This window comes from Sylvia atricapilla, chromosome 9 (assembly GCF_009819655.1).
Source record: "Sylvia atricapilla isolate bSylAtr1 chromosome 9, bSylAtr1.pri, whole genome shotgun sequence".
NCBI lineage: Eukaryota > Metazoa > Chordata > Aves > Passeriformes > Sylviidae > Sylvia > Sylvia atricapilla.
Window position 1 is genome coordinate 10,118,934 of NC_089148.1, and position 19,019 is coordinate 10,137,952.

The window sequence follows — 19,019 nt, forward strand, 5'->3', positions numbered from 1 at the left end:
TTCCTGGGAGATCTGGGGACAGCGTGGGGAGTCAGAGCCGGCTGGATGGCCTAGAGGGGCAGCGTGGAGGCACAGAGGGTGCCTGGGGGGCCGAGGGGATGGGGAAGGCCCACCGGAGGGGAGGAAGGCTAAGGGGAGGTGGGATGGCTGGCTAAAGGCACACAAGGAAGGAGAGCTGAGAGGAGATGGAGAAGGCTGAGGGGAGGCAGAGCGGCTGAGGGGAGGTGGGGAGCAGAGGGGAGCCTGAGCAGCAGCCGGGGGCCCGCGGCGCTGCCGGGGGGAGGCGGAAAGGCTGAGGCAGCGCTGGGAGGGGCGGGGAGCGCGGGCCGGGGCCCGGGCAGGGGATGAAGGCCGGCGGGGGCCCCACAGCCCGGGCCCGGGCCGCCCCTTCCCCCTGCGGCGCCGCGCTCGGTCGGGCTCGGTCGCTTTAAGGCGCGGGCGGGGCGCGGCCCCGTCCCACCTCTGAACCCGGAGATTGACGGGCGGGCGCGCAGGGGGCGGCGCGGCCCGCGGGCCGTCCCTCCCGCCGCCGCCGCCGCCAATGGGGCCGGGGGGGCGGGCGGCGCCGCTGCCCCTTCCTCCCCCCGCCCCCGGGCTCCTCCGTGCCAGTTTGAGGAGTCCGGAGCCGAACAAAAGCAGGCGGCGAGGGCCGGAACGGTGCGCGCAGGCCCGGCGCAGGGGGGCCCGGCCAGCCCTGAGCGCGGCCCCAGGGTGGGGGAAAGTTTGGAGCCCTCCCCCGGTGCGCGGGGGTTCCGCCGCGCTCGGGCCGCGGTAGCTCCGGCGCTGCCATCGCGGGCGGCCGCTCCGCCGCGCCTCACCGCTGCCGCCTCCGCCTCCTCCTCCCCGGGCGCAGCCCCTGCCCCCGGCCCGCCCGCTGGCTCGGCGGCGCGGGGCTGAGCTGCCCTGCTTTTGGAGTCGCCGCCGTTTCCCCTCCCTTCCCCGGAACCCCCCCTCCTTCCCTCCCTCCTCCTTCCCTCCCTCCTCCCTCCTCCTCCTCCTCCTCCGGCAGCCAAAGGGATTTTTTCCCCTTTCTTTTTTCTCTCTCTTTTTTTTTTTTCTTCCCCCCCCCTCCTTCATTTTTCTCCTCCTCCTCTTCCTCCCCGCCGCGGAGCCGGGCGCCAGCGTGAAGGATAAATAAAAAGCGAAGAGGAAGAGGCTGGGGAGGAGGAGGAGGAGGAGGAGGAAGGGGGGGGAGGAAAGAAGAAGAAGAAAGCGAGCAAGAAAAGAAAGCGAGGAGCCAGGCGGCCAGCCCAGCCGCGCCGCTCCCGGCAGCCAGGGCAGGAGGCGGCGGCGGAGCGGGGCCGGCGGCCGGCGATGGATGACCAGCCGCGGCTGATGCACACGCACAGCGGGGTGGGGATGCCGGGGCACCCGGGCCTGTCCCAGCACATGCAGGATGGACCAGGCGGGGCGGAGGGGGAGGCAGGCAGGAAGCAGGACATCGGAGACATCTTACAGCAGATCATGACCATCACGGACCAGAGTTTGGACGAGGCGCAGGCCAGGTGAGAGCGGCGGGGAGCGGCTGGGGGGGCAGGTGCCGGGAAGTTTCCCCCGCGCCCCGGCCCGGCCTTTGTTGTCCGGCGGGGGCCGCGGGCGCATCGGGGGACTGGGGTCCTGCTGCGGAGAAATGTGGCTGGGAAGGGAGGGAAAAGAGAGGGGACCGCTTAATACCTCCCCACCCTTTATTATTTCCAATCTTTCTCTCACCTCCCAACTTCGTGGCGGTTTCGAGGGGTCGCAGCCTCCCCCTCCTTCCATCCATAAACTGGGCCTGGCTTTTCCCAGCCTTTTTGGGGTGTGGGTTTAGCTGCGGAGGGCGGCGGTGGTTGGGGCTCCGCTCCGGGCTCCTCCGAAAGAGCCACGAAGTGCTGCCCCGCTTTTAGGGCTGCTAATAATGTTCTTTCTTAGGCCCCTGTAGTGGTGGTATTTTTTCAGCTCATTTCTGCGCTTCGAAGATGCTCATAGAAGCTTTGCCCTTTTTTGGGGGTTGCTTTATTGTTGTTTGTTTTTTTTTTTTTTTTTTTCCCTTCTTAATTGCAGATGTATTAAAAAAGGAAAAAATAAGGGTATAAGACTCGGTATCTTCATTTCCTTGAGCTTCGGGGAGTGCGAACCCAATGCGCACCTTCAAAGGCACTACCAAAAGTTCAGGGAGGGTAGAAAGGAAAAACCTCAAATGAAGGAATTACAATAAAAAAGTTGCCCTGAATAGTCTGGGTTACACTTGATATTTCTTCTGGGCTGCAAAGCCGCTTGGTGTGTTGTCCTTCCTCCTGATATTTGTGCCCCGAGTTGAAGCAGATTGCTAGAATACATTGTTCCTGGAAAAACGCACCGCACAGCCCCAAAACTCGCTTAAGAACTTGCAGAAGGATAAAAGTACCCCCAAATCTCAGCTTTTGTCCTCCTTGCCTCCACAGCTTCTATAGAATTCTCGCCTACCAAAAAGGCTGGTTATAGGGTTGATCTTACTCATTTTCTTATGTTCTTGCAGGGGCAGAGTAGCTGTGAGGAGGAGGAGGAAATCATTCACTTTCTCCTCGGCCAGACCCGGGGCAGTGAGGGGCTCTTCCTTTGGAAAGTTGCAGGAATCATGTGTGTTCCTGCCTGGATAATTTAGTGTAGTTAATCAAATCAATAAAACCAAAGCAGAACGGAGCTAGGAGAAGGCTTTATGGGTTTGCCTTGCTAGTCTATTTCAGCTGCTTCCTCACAGCAGTTCTTTTTTTTTTTGTTTTTTTTGTAAATTATTATTATTTTTAATTCTGAGCTGGCAAACACGCCCTGTTTATCAATAACATTTGACTTTGCGTTTCCTCCTTCCGTCCTACTATTGCACGATTGTTTTGCTGCCTTTTTTTTTGTTTGTTAGTTTTTTCTTCTTCTTTTTTTTTTTAATTAAGTTTTGGGAAGATGCAAAGTGCCAGCAGTATTTGTAAGAGGGCCCTTACAGCATATGTACGTGATTTGCCTATACCCAAATGTCTGTGCCCATCTGGGTGTGCTGATAAGGGAACGCTGTGGTTCTGCAAGGGTATATACCTTTGAGAGACTTCATCAGATATATAAATCTTTTTAACATGTTGTGGGTGGTGGGGTAAGTAGTGTGAATGTTTGCCAGATGTTCACATCGTCTTTCGCATGTAATTTTGGTTGGTAAACAGAAATCCCCGTAACCCGGCGCCTGATAGCAACAGCCCTGTGTGCAACTGAACCCTTGGCTAAATCACCCTGTGGCTCAAGAGAAAAAAATGAAATCGCGCTGTTTCTTTGCCCCAGCGGGCGCGTGGTGGGTTTTGAAACCAGCCAATTAAAATGCCCCCTCCCCAAAGTCTCTCCTCAAAACCCACAGGAGAATGGTCAGCTCTGGAATAACAGCAGCCGAAAGGAGCGGCGTTGAATAGCGCTCCCTCCCTTTCCCAGAAGCAGCCGGCTGTGATTTTTAATGTGTTTACTGTCCCAATTGTAAAGAATTAAATTTTAACACCTGCAAATAAGCTGGATGTAAGTAGCATGGAAGCAGAGGAATGGGGTTGTCTCTCCATACGTCTTTCTATGCTCCAAGTTGGGCGCTGAAATTCCCTGAATTGACAGCTCTAAGCAGAGGATGTTTCCAGCACTGGGGCAAGGAGGAGTTTATTTCCCCTCTGCCTCACAGGACGAGGCTAATAAAGCACATGGCCTGGTGTGGTATTGGAGGTGGGGGACGGGGAGAGCCTGGTGCTGTGTCTGTATTGAACAAGAGAGTTGATCCGAGCTTGGCTCCCAAAAGATGCTGGCTTTGCCGTGGAGCATCGCCTGCCTTGCGCTGGCTGTGGAGCTGCTCGGTGGCAAAGGCCATTTGTCTGCCATTCCTAAACTGGTGACATTCATCTCCCTTGCCTTGGGTAGGTGGCTGTTGGCAGTACTGGGGGCTCAAACCTGCCCTCCCTACGCCAGCCAGCAGGAATTTGGAAAGTTGTTCCTCATGGTGACATCCTGAGCTCATCCTCCCCTCTTTTCTTTTCTCTCCAGGAAACATGCTTTGAACTGCCACAGGATGAAGCCGGCGCTTTTTAATGTCTTGTGTGAAATCAAAGAAAAAACAGGTAGGCAATTGATGCTGTTGGTCCTGTACTGTTCTTCTTTTTGCTCTTTGGGGATTTTATTCCCCCAAGTTTGTACCCCCCACCCCATGCAGTAGTATTTAAGTGGGGAGAAATAATTCGTTGGTATTTAATGCTTCTGGCGGTGGATTTGCATGATGTGGTTTGTGTCTAGGAGAGAAAATATCGTGGTTTAATTTCCATTGTATAGCCTTTCTGTATTTAGTGCTTTTTCTGGGGAGAAAAAAACAATCAACCCCCTTGCAATTTCTGTCTTGCTCTGGTTTCTTCTTTAAGACATGACACTGCTTAAAAAACAAAATAAAATCTGAATGCAGAGTGGATGTGTAGGAAATAATCCAAATGAAACTGCGCAGTTTTATTACCATTAGTGTTCAGGTAAACACAAAGGTTTCTTACTTTTTTTTTAAGGAAAGGGTTAAAATGCTCTTGTCTGCCAATCATCCAGGCTAGCTCATGAAAGAGCGAGTTGTCAGTTGCCTTTAGTGAAAGCAATATATTAGATTGTTAGTTACTTTAGGGTACTGTTGTTTTATGGCATGGGGTGTTCTCAGGCTTCTTTAGAAGCTAATGGCATGAGAGCGTTGGTTCTGCTGTTTCCCACTTTCCAGACCTCCTACCATGTACTAACACACTTATAACACATCCCAGGGGGGCATTTAAATTTTAAAAGCAACAATTAAAAAATAGCAGTCATCAATCAAGGGTGATCTTAAACAACAGATGCTCAGGGAAGGACATTTAGCAACATGCACCACTTATTTATGTATTTGTTGGAATCTCTTTTTTTTTTTTTTTTTTCTTTAATGTAAAACAAAAAAATGGGGGGGGATGATGGAAATTTGGGAGGTAGTTCATCTCTCCTGTTGGCTTTCTGAGCTGACCAGAGTTGATCTGTGGATTTTCCCATGCCGGTGTAGCTGCCTTGTTTTAGCACACTGCAAAGTACTTGACTTTTCCCCCCCTTCCCCCCTCTTTACAACAAGGACCGAAACAGTCAATAATTCATATCTAAGCCATATAAGCAAGGGCATGACATGAATGAAAGTGACAATAAATATGATTGCACACCCAGTTGATATACATTGATAGTTACACATAAAGGGGAACAGCTTTCAGAAACCTCAACTGGGTCTTATTTTTCTTTTTTTTTTTTTTTCCATTCGTAAATATATATATATATATGTATAAAAAACCTCCCAGCATGAGCAGCTGATTGAAAATACAGTTACTTGACTCCTGCAGTATATATAAAATGACTAAGAGGGCCCTTTGTTAAGCGTTGTTTGTGCAGCGTGTAGCCCAGACAAAGCACCTACCGATGGCATTCGGCTCTCTGGAGTCCTCGCGGCTGCGGGGCCGCCTCTGACCTTCCCGAGGAGTCCTTCCCTACAGACTTCCCATAATAACCAGCAGTGGGTTTGGTATGGGAACCTCCAGACTGTTCTTACGCTGTAACGTGAGAGAGCGTACGTAGAGATAAACGTTTTGGGATTTTACAGCGTTCCCCCGCGTGCCTCCGCAAAAAAAAACGGAGCCACCGAGTTCCTTTCCCTCTTCTGTCTTTCTCCTTCAATTCTGTGTGAGCCAAAGAACCTTTGCTTCCCTCTTCTCCGATGGTGTTTGATGCTGTATTTGATGCGCCGTGTGTTGCTTGCGCAGGGAGTAGTTGTTTAATCCCAGCTCAGCTTCGCTATCAGCCCAGTGGCAAAGTTAGGGAACGAGGAATCTGCTGGGACCAAACTTGGTGGGAAAAGCCAGGTGAGCTCAGGGATGCTGTGAGGTCCTGGTGAGCTGGGGAGGGATGAAGAACTGTGGCATTGCCACAGTGACGGGGTGTGATAATTTCTGTCTGCTAAGGAGAATAGGAAGAGATGGTACAGAGTGAAGCATGCTGCTGGAAATCAGGATATTCAGGTGTGAAATGGGGCTCTTTTACATTTTTATAAATGCTGTTTGTTGGGGTTGTGCCTGGGTTCTGTGGCTTACGGGGTCGTGTTGTGGAGATCGTCAAAGAGGTTGACTTGAGGTGGCTTTTGGAGCGTTGTTTATCTACCCTTGGATATGTTTGCGGTGAATTCTTTCACTTTGCAAATTCAAAGACCTCCTCCCCTCTCCCCTCATCCAAGTCCCCAAAAGTCACACTTCATAAGAAAGCGAACAGCCAGATGGTTTCGGTTTATTTTTATTTTTTTTTTAATTATTGCTTTGTGGGCCCAGTGCTAGGAGGAAGTTTGCCTTGTTTTTTTCTGGGGCCGAGGGTACCGCCTGCATCTGTTTGCTTACCCCTTCCTTGCAGGCAGCGGCGTGAAAGTTGAGCCAACTTCTCACTTCCCATTTACCATATAGCTTCCCAGATTTTTGCACGTGTGGTGTTTGAAATCCTGGTGATTGTTTGTGGTCACTGGTGGGTGTTTGAAAGTGTGTGCCTACATCTTCCCCCTCGGCGTTATGATGTGCAGAAATGTGCGTTCGGTTACCCCGCTGCCTGATTTAAGTGACTCCAGAGCCTTACAGAGACTTTACCACCATCTCTTGCAACATTGTGGCTACTATTTCATAGTGTAAACCTTGTCTTGAGCAAACCCAAAGTGTCCGTAAAGTTCTTAGAAAAATAGGTCATCTCTGCTGGCCAAAAAGTTGCCTTTTGCGTTTGGGCTCTTTAGTTATTTTAAAGTATTTACTATCACTTTTAAAAATTATTGTGATTAAAAAAAAAAAAAAAGCTCGGGATTGCCTTTTGTCTGCAAACCTGGGGATTGCTGCTTTTGGGGTGATGTCTGTTGAAAAGTAGTAAAAGTTGAGAGGTCAGGAGTATGTAGGGGAGGAAAAAAAATTGCTGCTTAAATATACATCGAAGTTGTCGGCGTTCATTTGGTGTGTTTTCACTTGCTGTTGGTCGCTTTGTTGCGAGGGAAGGGGCAGGACTGCCTTCAAATGGCTGGCTGGCTGGCTTTTTGGAATAATAATTATGGAAATGGGAGGCATTGTTGTCCTAAATACAATTGATTCTTCCATCAATAGGGATTGAAATCGGAAATTGCATTCCTGATTTAGAAAAAGTTTGAAGGCAGGGGTAGGGGCTCTGCCTTTATGGCTGGTTTGTTGGGGTTTTTTTCCCTTGGTTTTTTTTTTTTTTTTTTTTCCCTCTCTCATGGTATTTTTTTTTTTAAGCTGTTCTCTGCATGAGCAGAATAGCTAAGCAGAAGAATCAGGCAAGGCATACGCAGACGTGGGGTCCTTGGATGGCAAACTGGAAAATATCTGCTGTCAAAATGCAGCAGCATCTATTTCAGCTGTGAGCCTTTCCCAACTCCCATCTCGTTCGGCAGGGACCGGCGGGGAGAGGCTGAGCACAGGATATATGACCATTTAATCTGATTCCTCCTCCTTAAGAGCTTTTCCCATCGTTTCACTTTCTCTGCTCATTTGGGGGAGGTGAGGGCATCGGGCAAATTCTGCTTCTTAAAAAGACTCTGACTTTGCATTTGAAATCCCACAATTTTTATTTTCTTACCCTCCTCTCTCTCCCGTGTTTAAGGAATTCAGGATGAAAAGAAAAATGTACATAGCACCAATGGGGATTTACAAAGTGGAATATTTATAGACAGCACTGATTAGCCGTGCAATTGTTGTTGAATAATAGGTTTGTTGTGTTTTGGTGTGGGTTTTTTTTTTTTTGGGTTACAGAGCATAATAGCTATATAAGGTGTCTCTTAGCTACCTTTCCTTGTGCATTATCTTTCCCAAACTTAACTCAAATCAGATCTTTGGAGGAGGTAGGATTTTTCCCCTTCTTCTCTTCCTTAACACCCCTTTGTTCTCTCCAGCTCTGTGTTCAATTAACACCCCCATTGCAGAACTGTAGTCTTTTTTTTTTTTTTTTTTTTTGTCTGTTACTGTATTTCACTTCTGACACCTCTCTTATTATTCTTGCTGCTATTTCTCTTTAATATAGCAATTATGATACGGGATTTCTTTTTCTCTCTCCCTCCCTTCTCCTCCCTGAGAAAAACCCCACCAGGAGCAGCATGGGGAGAAGAGGGGCAGATGTGTGTGCAGTGCTGGGGTTTTTGGGGTGTGGGGCAGAGCTTTAAGAAGGGTACAGTGGCAAGCCTAGTGCCCCTTGGCTCAAGCGTTCTTCCCAGAAGGATGGGGCAGCTTGTTTTCCTTCCCCCCAGCCCTTCCCCAGGGTATCAAATCCTGTCCTCCTGCTTATCCTTCGTTTTCACTAGGAGGTTTCCCAAGGCGCAGGGGAGAGTTCAACACCCCGATTTGAATTTCAATGCAGTTCTTGCACCTAAGGCATCATTCTGCTGCTTCGAAAGAAAGCTCATCAGGAAAGTGCTCAGTGCTCCAGCCCTGCAGGATCCGGGTCCCTGCTCAGCTTTGGGCAGGTCCAGCCCTTGCCTGGCTGCTCTCCCTCCTGCGCTTCAAAGGGGAGGAAGCCTTTGCTATGGTATTTGTTATTGCTATATTTTTTTCTTCCACCTGAAAGGCTTTGAAGGCAAAAGTGATGCTTCTCTCTCCATGCCAGGCAGAGTCTGCAGGGTCCCTGGTGTGGCTGCCCTGGGGAGAAGTGAAACATTTTGGGAGAGCAGGGCCTCCAGTCCGATCCATGCTGCCTGAGGAAGCCTTGCTGTAACTCACAATTAAATTGCTTCCAGAAACCTGATGTCTTCAGGGGAAAGGAGGGGAGGGAATATGCAAGGGACTGGAAGATAGGAATGGTTTGGTAGACCTTGTCTTGGTGGAGGACTGAATTAGCACAAGAGCAATGCCTACCTCTGGGACTGGCTGGCAGGGAATGGAAACCAGTCATCCTGATGGGAGGTGGGACATGTCCCAGTAGGTCTTGGTAGCTGGGAGGAGTAGGGTCTTAAGAGCTGGACCTGTCTCTAAAACAAGTCTGTTTTCTGGGCTTTTGTCTTCTGGTATGGTGGTGTCCATCAGGGATCTGCTGGGGATGGATGGCTTTGGAGGAGCGTGCTTGTGGGGAGACTTCTCTTTTTTCCTTGTAATTTCGTATTTTCTTCTTCTCCCCTGGTAGCATGTGGTTGGAGCTTTTTGAATGGAGCAGGCTTAATTAGTTTAATCAAAATTGGCCTCCTGCAATCCTCCTGGGGGGGAGGTGGGAAGAACAGGACTGCCAGTGGGCTCTGCTTCCCACCTCCTCCCCCTCAGCCCTGACATCAAAGCAGAGAAACCAGGCCTGGCTCTGGCTTAGCATTCCTGCTCCTGAGGGACACCCCACGATTTGGGATGTACAGGAGCAAACCTGCTTGCTTTTTATTTCAAGGCTTGATTTTTGTGGGTGCCTGATGTTAAGCAAACTTTGTTGTGATTGCAGCAGAGCAGGAAGGTGCTCTCGGAGGGTCTGCTGTGTCCTGTTGCTCCCAGCCCTGTCTGTTTGCTCCTGGGGGATGGATGAGCCAGTCTTCCAGTTCTTGATCCCCATGCTCCCAAGTTTCCAAGCCTTTGCTTGCACTGGCCTCCCCAGGTTTTGAGTAGCTTTAGGTCCAGGAAGGAGGATTCCTGGAAGGTGCCATGCCAGCAGCCCACTCCTTGGGTAATTCTTGCTGACAGCACTGGAGGAGAACAGATCTGTGTTCGTTATTAATGCATGCTGGAAAAATACCTGTATTAACTAGATGTGGACATAAACAGCAGCTAACCAGAGCATTCTACTCCATGAATGTTCAGTGTCTTCCCTGCTGCCAAAGGGCTCTCTCCAGTCCATCTCCCCTTGTCTCTGCATGATCTTGGCAGCAGTCAGTTTGTGGGTGAGTCCAGGGAGGAGATCTTGTTATTGGGCCTTGTAGCTCCAAATGAGAAACTCAGAAGATCTTTCAGGCCTAAATTTCTCCTGGGAAAAGTGGTTCAAGTTCCCTTATTTGAGACCTGCAGAGGGATTTCCTCCTTGGAGCACTGAGTGTCTGTAAGCGGAGCTTTTCTAAATGCTCTCAAATGTGAGATTTATTCCTGTTAGCAGGACTTGTGCCGGCCCTGGGTTTGAGGGCAGTGGTTGTAAACAAAACACAGAAAAAACTCTGAGACAATTTCATCATGGGTTTTTTTTTTTTGTTTTGTTTGTTTGGTGGTTTTTTTTTTTGTTTGTTTTTTTTCCCTTCACAAGGAAATTACTGCATGCAGCAATCCTTGAGGGGAGTAGGGTGGTGGTTTAAACATAAATGGGTTTGTTTGCAGTGAGATATAGTAGGCTGTGCTGCTGGTGGTGCTTCTGCTGAATCAGAGCTGTGGATTTTGGCAGGGAGAAGGGAGGAAAACAGGATTCCTCCTCTGCCTTTGGTTCGCCACCTTATTCCCCAGCTCCTCCTTTAATCCAGGAGCTGCTGCCTTCTCTGCTAATGAAGCTCTGCAAAGGGTTTCGTGATCTCTTGGAAATCTGCTGGGAAGCATTTTATTACTACCTTTTTTTCCTTCCTGTGCTTGGAGTTGGGGTGCTTTGGGAGACAGGAGATCCTGTCTTGTCTGCCCTGTGCACTACAGGGGTGGTTTGCAGTTAATGCAAAAGATGAGGATCCCAATAGGAGAAGGGGGTGAGTTTTCCCCTGAAGATGTGATATTCTCTATTTTCCACCTTTTTTATAATTTGTAATTTTTTTTCTTCCTGCTTTGCATTCCCGTGGCAGTTTCCCTATGCAGTGAGTTTCTCTTGCTAACATGTTTTGCTTTGGGAGTTGCTGTGGGGAAGGTGGGCTGCACAGAACTGGTTCCATGGCCCCCAGAGCAGGATGCCCATGCCAGGCTCCACACTTTCGGGCTGAGTCTTTGGGCATTTGGGTGCCGTGCAGGGAGAAGTGATGCTCCCTTGTCATGCAAGGATTTGCCCTGTACAGCGCCTAGCACAGGGGGACTCCGTGCTGGGTCAGGGTTTGGAAGGAGGTAATGTGATTTACAGCAATGGATCTGGTTAATAATCTCCAGCAGCTTCTGTATACTCAGGGGCTGCTCGTATTCCCAGCCAGGTGTTTGCAGACCAGATCAATATGGCCCTATTTGCATGGGGCTGTCCGTAATCTAATAAACCAACCTCAGTCTCCATCCTTCGCTTTCCCCAAACATCAGCCACATCCCGATCTGCTCGGTGTGGCGAGTGTTCCCCGTGGTGGGAGAAGGTGTTTGTGAGCGCTGCCTGGCTCCTGGGCTGCCAGCCTGGGGTCACACGAGGCAGCCCAACACTGCACCCTCTGCCAGAGCCTGGGCTGTGCGAGCACCCAGGGTTTTTGGGGGTGCTGGGTGCCTGTAGGTGCTGCCTGGTGCTTTGCTGATGACCACCTCCCCCAGTGTGCTCCAGAGGCGGTGCTGTGAAATCCACATTGCTTTTGGGGCGCATCTGCTGGGAGCTCCCTTGGAAACCAAAACTGGTGGTTTTGTGGGCTGGGTGGTCAGCAGCTTCTGCTCCAAACTGCCTCGAAGAGGTGCAGCATCCCCCGGTAACTTAAATAATCCAGGGTAGCGGGTGCTATAGGGATAAATTACAGAAAGCTGTGGCCTGAGGAGGCTGTGGGCTGAATACATTAGCGTGTGTTATCAGGCCAGGCTCAGGAGGGACTCAGGTGATGCTTTCTCCCAGTGCTGGGAATCACTTGGCCTGGAATTATTGATTTGCAGCTGTGTCAAGTAAAAAAACAAGGAATAATAATATCTCTTGGCCTTGTATTTGTGAGCTGTGCCCCTGTATGTGTGTATATATATATTTTTTTTTTTTTTTTTTTTTTTTTTGCGCTGGAACAGAACGCCACTTCTCCTGGCTCCTTTTCCTGGTGGGGAAGGCAAGGCAGCCAGAGAATGGGCAGCCTAGTGGAGGGTTTGGCTGCCAGGGAAGCCATGCCTGCCGAGGAACAGAGTGCTGCTGGTGATGCTCTGTGTTCTGGGGAGGTAGCCACCATGGATAATAGAAATCCCCAGTGACACCTTGAGGGAGCCGTACATTGTCACTGTCCCCTCCCTTCCCAGCCTTTTATTTATAGGAGAAGCCTTACCCAAAATAGCTTTTCTGCTTGCCCTAAGCTGATGGGCTCTTTCCACCCCCCTGCCCTTTTTTTTTTTTCCCTAAATCTACTGACAAATGGAAAACCCTCAGAAGAGCCAGTGCTGTGAGGAGCTGCTCTAATCTAAAATGATAACTTTGCCATTTTACTTCAGCCTTATTGAAAAACATGCAGAGCTGCCTTTGCAAGTGGGATCAGCCTGCTTAAACGCTGGTTCCTGGATTTTGTTTCTTGCCTGAGTACAGGCCTGGAAACTCAGTTCATCGTTTCCACGTCCCGTTTTTGGTTTCGCACAACCCGGCTGGCCTGCCCATCCTCGTTACCGAAGAGGATAGAAGAGGAAAATCAAGTTTCTCTCCTAGCTGGATAACATTTCCAAATTCCAGAGTGATGTCGATTAGCAGAATTAGCAGTGGCAGGTTACCCGGTAGAAATACCCTTCCAGTTGTGAAGCGTTCCTTGCTGGTTGCTGCTTCTTTCCCAAATCCAGCAGTCCCAATCTCAGATATGTCTCCAGCACATGGGGATTTTTCTCTCTTAAGTCAGCGCAGTTTTTTCCTTTTGACATTTGATATTTACAAGGCTGGAGCCAAACTGAAAGTGAATCTGCCCATAACTCTACTAAATGTGCTTTTCTAATTTCAACATTAATGTTTCAAAACCCAAGCTGCTAGTGGGTGTACCTTTGCTTGTTTACACACATAATTTTTTTTATTTTTCCCCTGTGCAGTGATTCTCTGGTGAAGCATTAGGAATGATACAATATATATGATACCTGAAGCCTCTGCATGGATTGCTATCTGGCTTTTAGCTGTAAATTTGCCTTTTAACCCCTAAGTCTCTAATTTTAAAAGGTTGCAAGCGTTTTAAGTTAGGTTTTTTTTTTTTTTTTTTTTGGAGAAGCCTGCTTATATGCAAAATTATGATAAATGTATGATTCATGTCAATAATATTGCAAGAATTTTCGATAGTATGATTGATTGCAGTATTGCAATAAATTGCAAAAATATTATTTCAAATACTGCGATAATGTGATGAATTTGCAATACTCGGATTATTGCAAATCTCTAGACAAAAGGCTAGAGATTGCAGTTCACAGGGTAAAAAGAATTAGCTGGAAAGAGTTGTGGCTGTCAATCCTGACTTGACAGCACAGGACACGGGACTCCCCCAGTGGGTTTGGTGTGAAGCTAGGGCTTTCCAGAAGGGAGCTTGTTCACATTTAGGGAAGTTGCAGGCAGTGGGACATGCTCCACTGGTTGGCAGTGTGTTTTGGGGGGTTTATGACCCTTGCTTTGAAGGGATCACCTGTTTATTTCTGGCTTCATGATGCTTCTGGCTGCAGCATAGTGCTATGCCTGTGCCTGCAGAGAGCGAGGAGCCGCTCCCGGAGCGGTTGCATGGTTGAGGGGAGCAGGTGGCAGGAACGGTGTTTTCACTGAATGTCTTATTCCCCCGGAAAATCCTGGCTGTTAGATCTGGTCAGCAGATGTGAAGTGTCGATTGGTATCGGCGCTGGGAAGGGGCTGGCAATACACTTTGCTAATGGAGAAGAACCCGAGGAGCAGTTCCCTGATTTACGCTTTCAGCGATGTGAAATGAAACCGTCTGAAGCGCTTTGCTCAGCGAGCTCTTAGCAGACCACTTCTTTCTCCTTACTTCATGCAGATTTTTCCAAAGAGGCTGTTTCTTGGCTCCATTGCTGGATGGACAGCGGTGGCTGGGAGGCATGGACCCCTTAAATGCATCTGGAGGCACAAAGCATCCAGCATGGGAGCAGGGAGCAAGCAGCAACCGCTGTAGCTCGCTCCAAAGCCCCGGTGCAATTCTGTCCCCAAGTGGCTGAAAAGGTCATTTAGCACAAGAGCAAACGTTGGCTTTTTTTTTTTTTTTTTCACTCCGTCAAATAGTCAAATTAGCATCCTTCCTCTGCCACAGGAGCTGCTGGAGGGGGCATCCTGAGAAGGATTATAGGTAGGAGTGCCTGGGCCTGGGCTGTTCCTCTCCCGAAGGTCCTTGGCTGCTATTTGCACATCCCAGTGTCTGACTGCGGCTGGCATTTCCCCCGTTTGCTGGAATTTACTTTCTGCCTGGCGAGGGCATTGGGTAACATTTGCACACCTGGGCTGCTTAAGCTGTGGAGGGGCTGGAGGGATGTGTCGGAGAAGGTCAGGGGTCTCTGCTTTCCTCATGGGCAGGAGGGAGCAGGGAGAGCAGCTGCTGGTACTGTGTCCTCTCCAGAGGCAGCAAGCAGGAGGGGCAAGATGGTGTTGTGTAATGCCACAATACCTGTGCAACCATCTGGACCTGCTCTGATGTTGGGTGGACGCAGGGTCGGCCATGGCTCTGGAGAGCTCAGACCCTGCTCTGTTTCCTTTTGTGGATGGATCCATGGGGCAGTGGGTGCCTGGTTGGTTTTTGTTGTGGTGGAGGGGGCTGTGTTTCCTTTTGGAGAGGATTGCAGTGCACGTCTGGCAGGTGCACAGCCTGGGGTGCGAATTTGCCTTAGCAATAGCTCTTCTGCATCCAGGCCTAGAAAGTCATGGGATCCTTGCTTGTGAGTTCTTGAGGGTAAGTATGTGCAGCGCATGATGGCATGGCTGGAGGTTTAGTGAGACTATCCCAAGGGCAGACTGGAACTGTTTACCATGAAAAACTCACAAGTAGTATAGAAGGAAGTGAAGCCCAGCAGAGGGTGGTGGTAGGGGATATCCTTGGTCTTTCCATGTGTCCTGAGGCAAAGTCCACATGGGTAGAAGGACAGATTTTTATTTCCCTTTTTTTGGTATGTTTGGTTAGACCTTGCAGGAGTCATTCTGCAAAGGCAGCATATCCAGGAGTCTGAGAGCCAGGGGCCAGGACAGAAAGTGAGGCCATGGTGCCACAGTGCTCCAAGACCCTGTTGGGAGCAATGGGCACAGTTGGTGGAGGACACCTGTGCTGTGGGCAAGGGCTGCCAGTGGACCTGCTGCATCATCCTGGGCTGGGATTGGGAAAGGAGCTGTGCAATTAGGAGAGGTCCCTGCAGTTTATGTTTGAAAGGAGCTCTGTCAGGGTAATTTTTAAGCTGCTGTTTAATCAGAAGGCTGTCTGCTAATAGAGAGGGAAATGCTGGGTGGACTTGTGCTGTATCCCCTCTTCCTGGTTCCTTTTGCTTGTTTTTAATTGCTTTTGCTTCACCCTTTGGGAATGTTACCCCAGAGGCACCCAGGTGCTCATCAGCACCATTGGGTAGCACTTTCCAAGGATTTCCTTGGCCTCTTGCCTATTGTCTGTAGTTGTATCCTGCTGCCTTCCTCTTGCTGCACCTCCTCCCTGTGCATAGGCACTGATCCTGATCAGTGATTGCCCTTGCAGGCTCTTGAGGGTCCTGATGGCCCCATGGAGCGCTCCTAGGAGTTGGCAAGGAACATGGAAGAGACCTAAACGAAGAACAAATGAGAACTATATAGAGACAAATGGGAATCAGATTTAGGAAGCAGTTGAGACAACCCTTTGGAAGGGGCAGGGAGTATGTTTGCTTTAATCAATTGCCTTGGGTTTCAAGCAATAATAAAGTAGATTTGTTTTCTTTTACCTTTGTTTTGCTCTTCTCAAAACAGCCCTGGATTCAGCGGCACCAACATCTGCTTCCCAAGCTCCCACTCTGCAAATAGGATTGCTGGCCAATCCAGTCAACATCCTGTCCATTTTTTCCCCTTCCTTCTATCTGGTTCATGCTGGTGGGAGCTTATTGCCTTGAGACAGACTACCTTGGCTGAGCTGCTGGGTGCAGGTCCCTCCCACTGCCAGATGAACTTTTGGGAGTTTCTGAAGCGAGCAGGGGAACAAACTCTTCCAAATTTGCTGCGGTTTTCTGCGTGGAGTCGATCTGCCCTGGCACGCTCTGCTGTGTGCTTTAAAGGCGGTCCCCAGGGGTTGGCTGTGCTTGGAGGAGATCAAAGTTTCTCCATCAGAGGTCTTGGGCAATGCCTCTGAGATGCTTGAGTGACCTCCTCCCATGTGCTCCTCTGGGATATGGTGGTGGTGGCTGCAGGGGAGGACCCTGCTTTCCCAGCCTGCACAGGCAGCTTGGTTCCCTGCAGAAATGTGCTTCCTTCCCCTTTTTCTTTCATTTTTCCCTGGTCATTGTCTTGGTGCAGAGCACAGGTGGATCTTGGGAGGGCTGGGGCCATGCGTAGCTGTGAGTCAGTGAAGCTGAGCCTTTGATCTGTTCCACTTTCTGGTTCTGGTGGTGAGTTATTACCTTTCCAAATAGAGAGGCCAGATTGGAGCTGGGGTTAGTGGTCTGCAGCTCTCCTCTGCTGGGCACCACAGAAGGGATGAGATTTCTCCCACCCTGAAAGGGAGCGTGGCCCCTGCCTGCTGCTGTGTGCCTGGCTGGGGAGATCTCACCAGTGCCTTCTGCTGGGCTGCTGTGTGTGTTTTCCAGGGAGAGCTTTCTTGTGCAGGGCTGTTTTTCTATTTGCTGGTGTTTAGTTGAGGGATAAAGCATCCAGGGTTATCTCCAGCATGTTCCAGTATATTGCTTTCAAGTGTTCTCCTAGGTTTTGTAACTCATATAGTCTCTGTCTAATGTAGGCTTCCCCGTCCTGGAGAGTGAATTCACCCAGTCTACTGGGATTTGCAGGGAAGGCTGGTGGTGAGCAGCCTCCAGTGTGTCCCTCGGATTCCCAACTGCTTGTGCCTCAGGCAGAGACTTGCAAGGTGGCAGAGCTGGTGTTCCCAGCCAGCCTGTGGGGCTGAGGGTCCCCTCCGGAGTTCAGTGGGTGCAGCATGGTGGGGTGGTTTTTCTGGGACACCTTCACCCCCAGCACTCAGAAGGTCTCTCAGGAGCACTGCGGAGTTGCAATTGTTTTCCTGCCTGGCTTAGCACATCTTGTGCCAAGGCTCTGCTGGTCAATAATCTGTGTCCCATCCCAGGCAGGCATCTTGGCTGCTGGGCAAGGGCCATTCAGGAGGAAGTGTGAGGTGGCTCTGCTGCCCAGGAGGGGCTGGTTTACCTCATATCTGCAAGACTGCCACAGGGCTTTCCAAGTGGCAAACTGGTTTGGCTTAACCCTGAAAAACGGAGTGAAGCAAAGGATCCAAGTGTGCCCTGTGGTGGCTTTTCCAGGTCCCAGAGGTCGGCATGAGAGAAATCACTTCTGCCCCAATGCAGCCTGAGCCTCCTCCCTTGCTCAGAGCAGAAGAAATCGTGGTTGTAAGCCTTCACCCCAGTACGTGACTGTGCTGTAGGCAGTGTTCTCTCCCAGCTCTCCGGGTGGGTGCCAGGGGAGCTCACGGGTGCTTTGGTGCCCTGGCCCTGGCTGCATCCCAAAACTCCCTGCCCTGAACTGTGTTTCATCTTCCCATGCTTCCAGAGAGGTCTGTGTGCGAAATACTTCATGTTGCTGCCAGCAAGTTTCCCTTTACCCGTGCCACGGTGGAGCTTTTTAAAAAATTTTATTTTATTAGGAAATTCCCATTTGGTTTCTTTAAAAAGCAAGCCCTTGTGGCTGGCCCCTGGCCCGCTGCTAACAGATTTGTTTGAGAAAAGGCTGCGTTGGCATCCTGCTTTATTGAACATGCCTCCTGGGAAGGCGGTTTGAATATCCTTCTGTCTCCTCGGAGCAGGGAGCTCTCAGGACTGCCTGCCGCCATGGGGATGGGGAATGCTCTCCTCTCCCTTTCCCTCCCACCCCTTCCCCTTGTTCAAGCCTCCCTTTTTTTTTTTTTTTTTTTTTTTTTTTTTTGAGGAGAGAGAGCGCTGTGCACGGTGCGTCCCGCTCCATGCGGCTTTTCTCTTTCCCCACGGAGTTCATCCAAAGTTCGTATCCAGACGATGAACAAAGTAGCTCAGACCTTTTCCTGACTCCTCACCCTTTGTCCTCATCACTTAGTGACAGACAGGAATCAAATGCCACAGACAGGCTGACGGGACAGGGCTGTGTGAAAGTCCTTGGAGGAGGAGGAGTGGAGCAGTGCTGGCTAAATGGGGGACTCATGTTTAAGCTCATCTCCCCTCCCTGGGGAAAGACCAGAGCTACTTTTACTTTGAAGGGCAGAGAGGAGTGCAGTTATATATATATATATATATATATATATATTTTTTTTTGTCAGAAACCGGATAAATTTTTAGGGACAATAGACGTAGGGAAGGAGGACCGGATGGAGTTAGGCTCAGTGTTTAGCACTGGGTGTGCCTCCCGTTGGGAGTAGGGGAAGGAGGGGGCTGCAGGCCATTATGGATCGGAGGGATGGAGGCTGCTGGTCTGCCTGCATCGCCTCTCTGCTGGAGCAGCTTTGCCCTAGGGAGGAGAGGGTGCATGGCACTACAGCCTGACTGTTCCTAAAGGCTGGCTTGGTTTTCATTTCCTGAAGCTTTGGGGCTCTTCTCTGGGTGGTGGGTGGTACCCCACCAAGCGGGCAGGGAGCTGGGGTTTAGTGCTGGGGACCTCCCTGTGATGGAGTAGCATGTCCAGGCTGGTGTAGCTGGGCAGCTGCACAGGGTGGGCTTCTCACTGCTACCAAATCTGGCAAGGGACCAGACTTGGTGTTCTGGGTGCTCTGCAAACTTGCTTTGGCCTGTCAGGAAGGGAGAGGAGCAATTTAGCCTTTTTGTTCATTGGCACTTGTCTAACTCATTCAGCTGTCAGAACTGGGATGACTCCTGATAGGTATTTACCCATCTTCCAGATGTCCTCTCCAGAGTTAACTTTTTAAAAATGAGAAGTAATAACAAGGCCCCAGACAAGGAAAGGATGCAAGCCCCTTACAGCAGAGATTTTATGGAAGCTGGGTTGACTGTAGCCCAAGTCTGGCAGAGTTTTGGAGGATAAGACTCTCAAGCCTCCAGGGAGAGGAGGTCTCCACAAAATATGTACTGACTCTTTGTTCAGATGTGTTCCTCGTG

General features: G+C 50.0%; 1 protein-coding gene across 3 annotated transcripts in view; it reads left to right on the forward strand.

Annotated features, from left to right (window-relative positions):
• The first annotated feature begins 618 nt into the window (after positions 1–618).
• PBX1 (PBX homeobox 1) overlaps positions 619–19,019 on the forward strand; it is a 127,065-nt gene continuing 108,664 nt past the window's right edge. The window contains exons 1-2 of one of the 3 annotated variants that reach the window (XM_066324774.1): positions 619–1,505; positions 4,018–4,091. In XM_066324774.1, the coding sequence (XP_066180871.1) occupies positions 1,315–1,505; positions 4,018–4,091 (265 nt within the window). In that variant the 5' untranslated portion in view covers positions 619–1,314. The remainder of the gene's footprint in view (positions 1,506–4,017; positions 4,092–19,019) is intronic. The other 2 variants (XM_066324776.1, XM_066324775.1) reach the window with 2 other exon arrangements.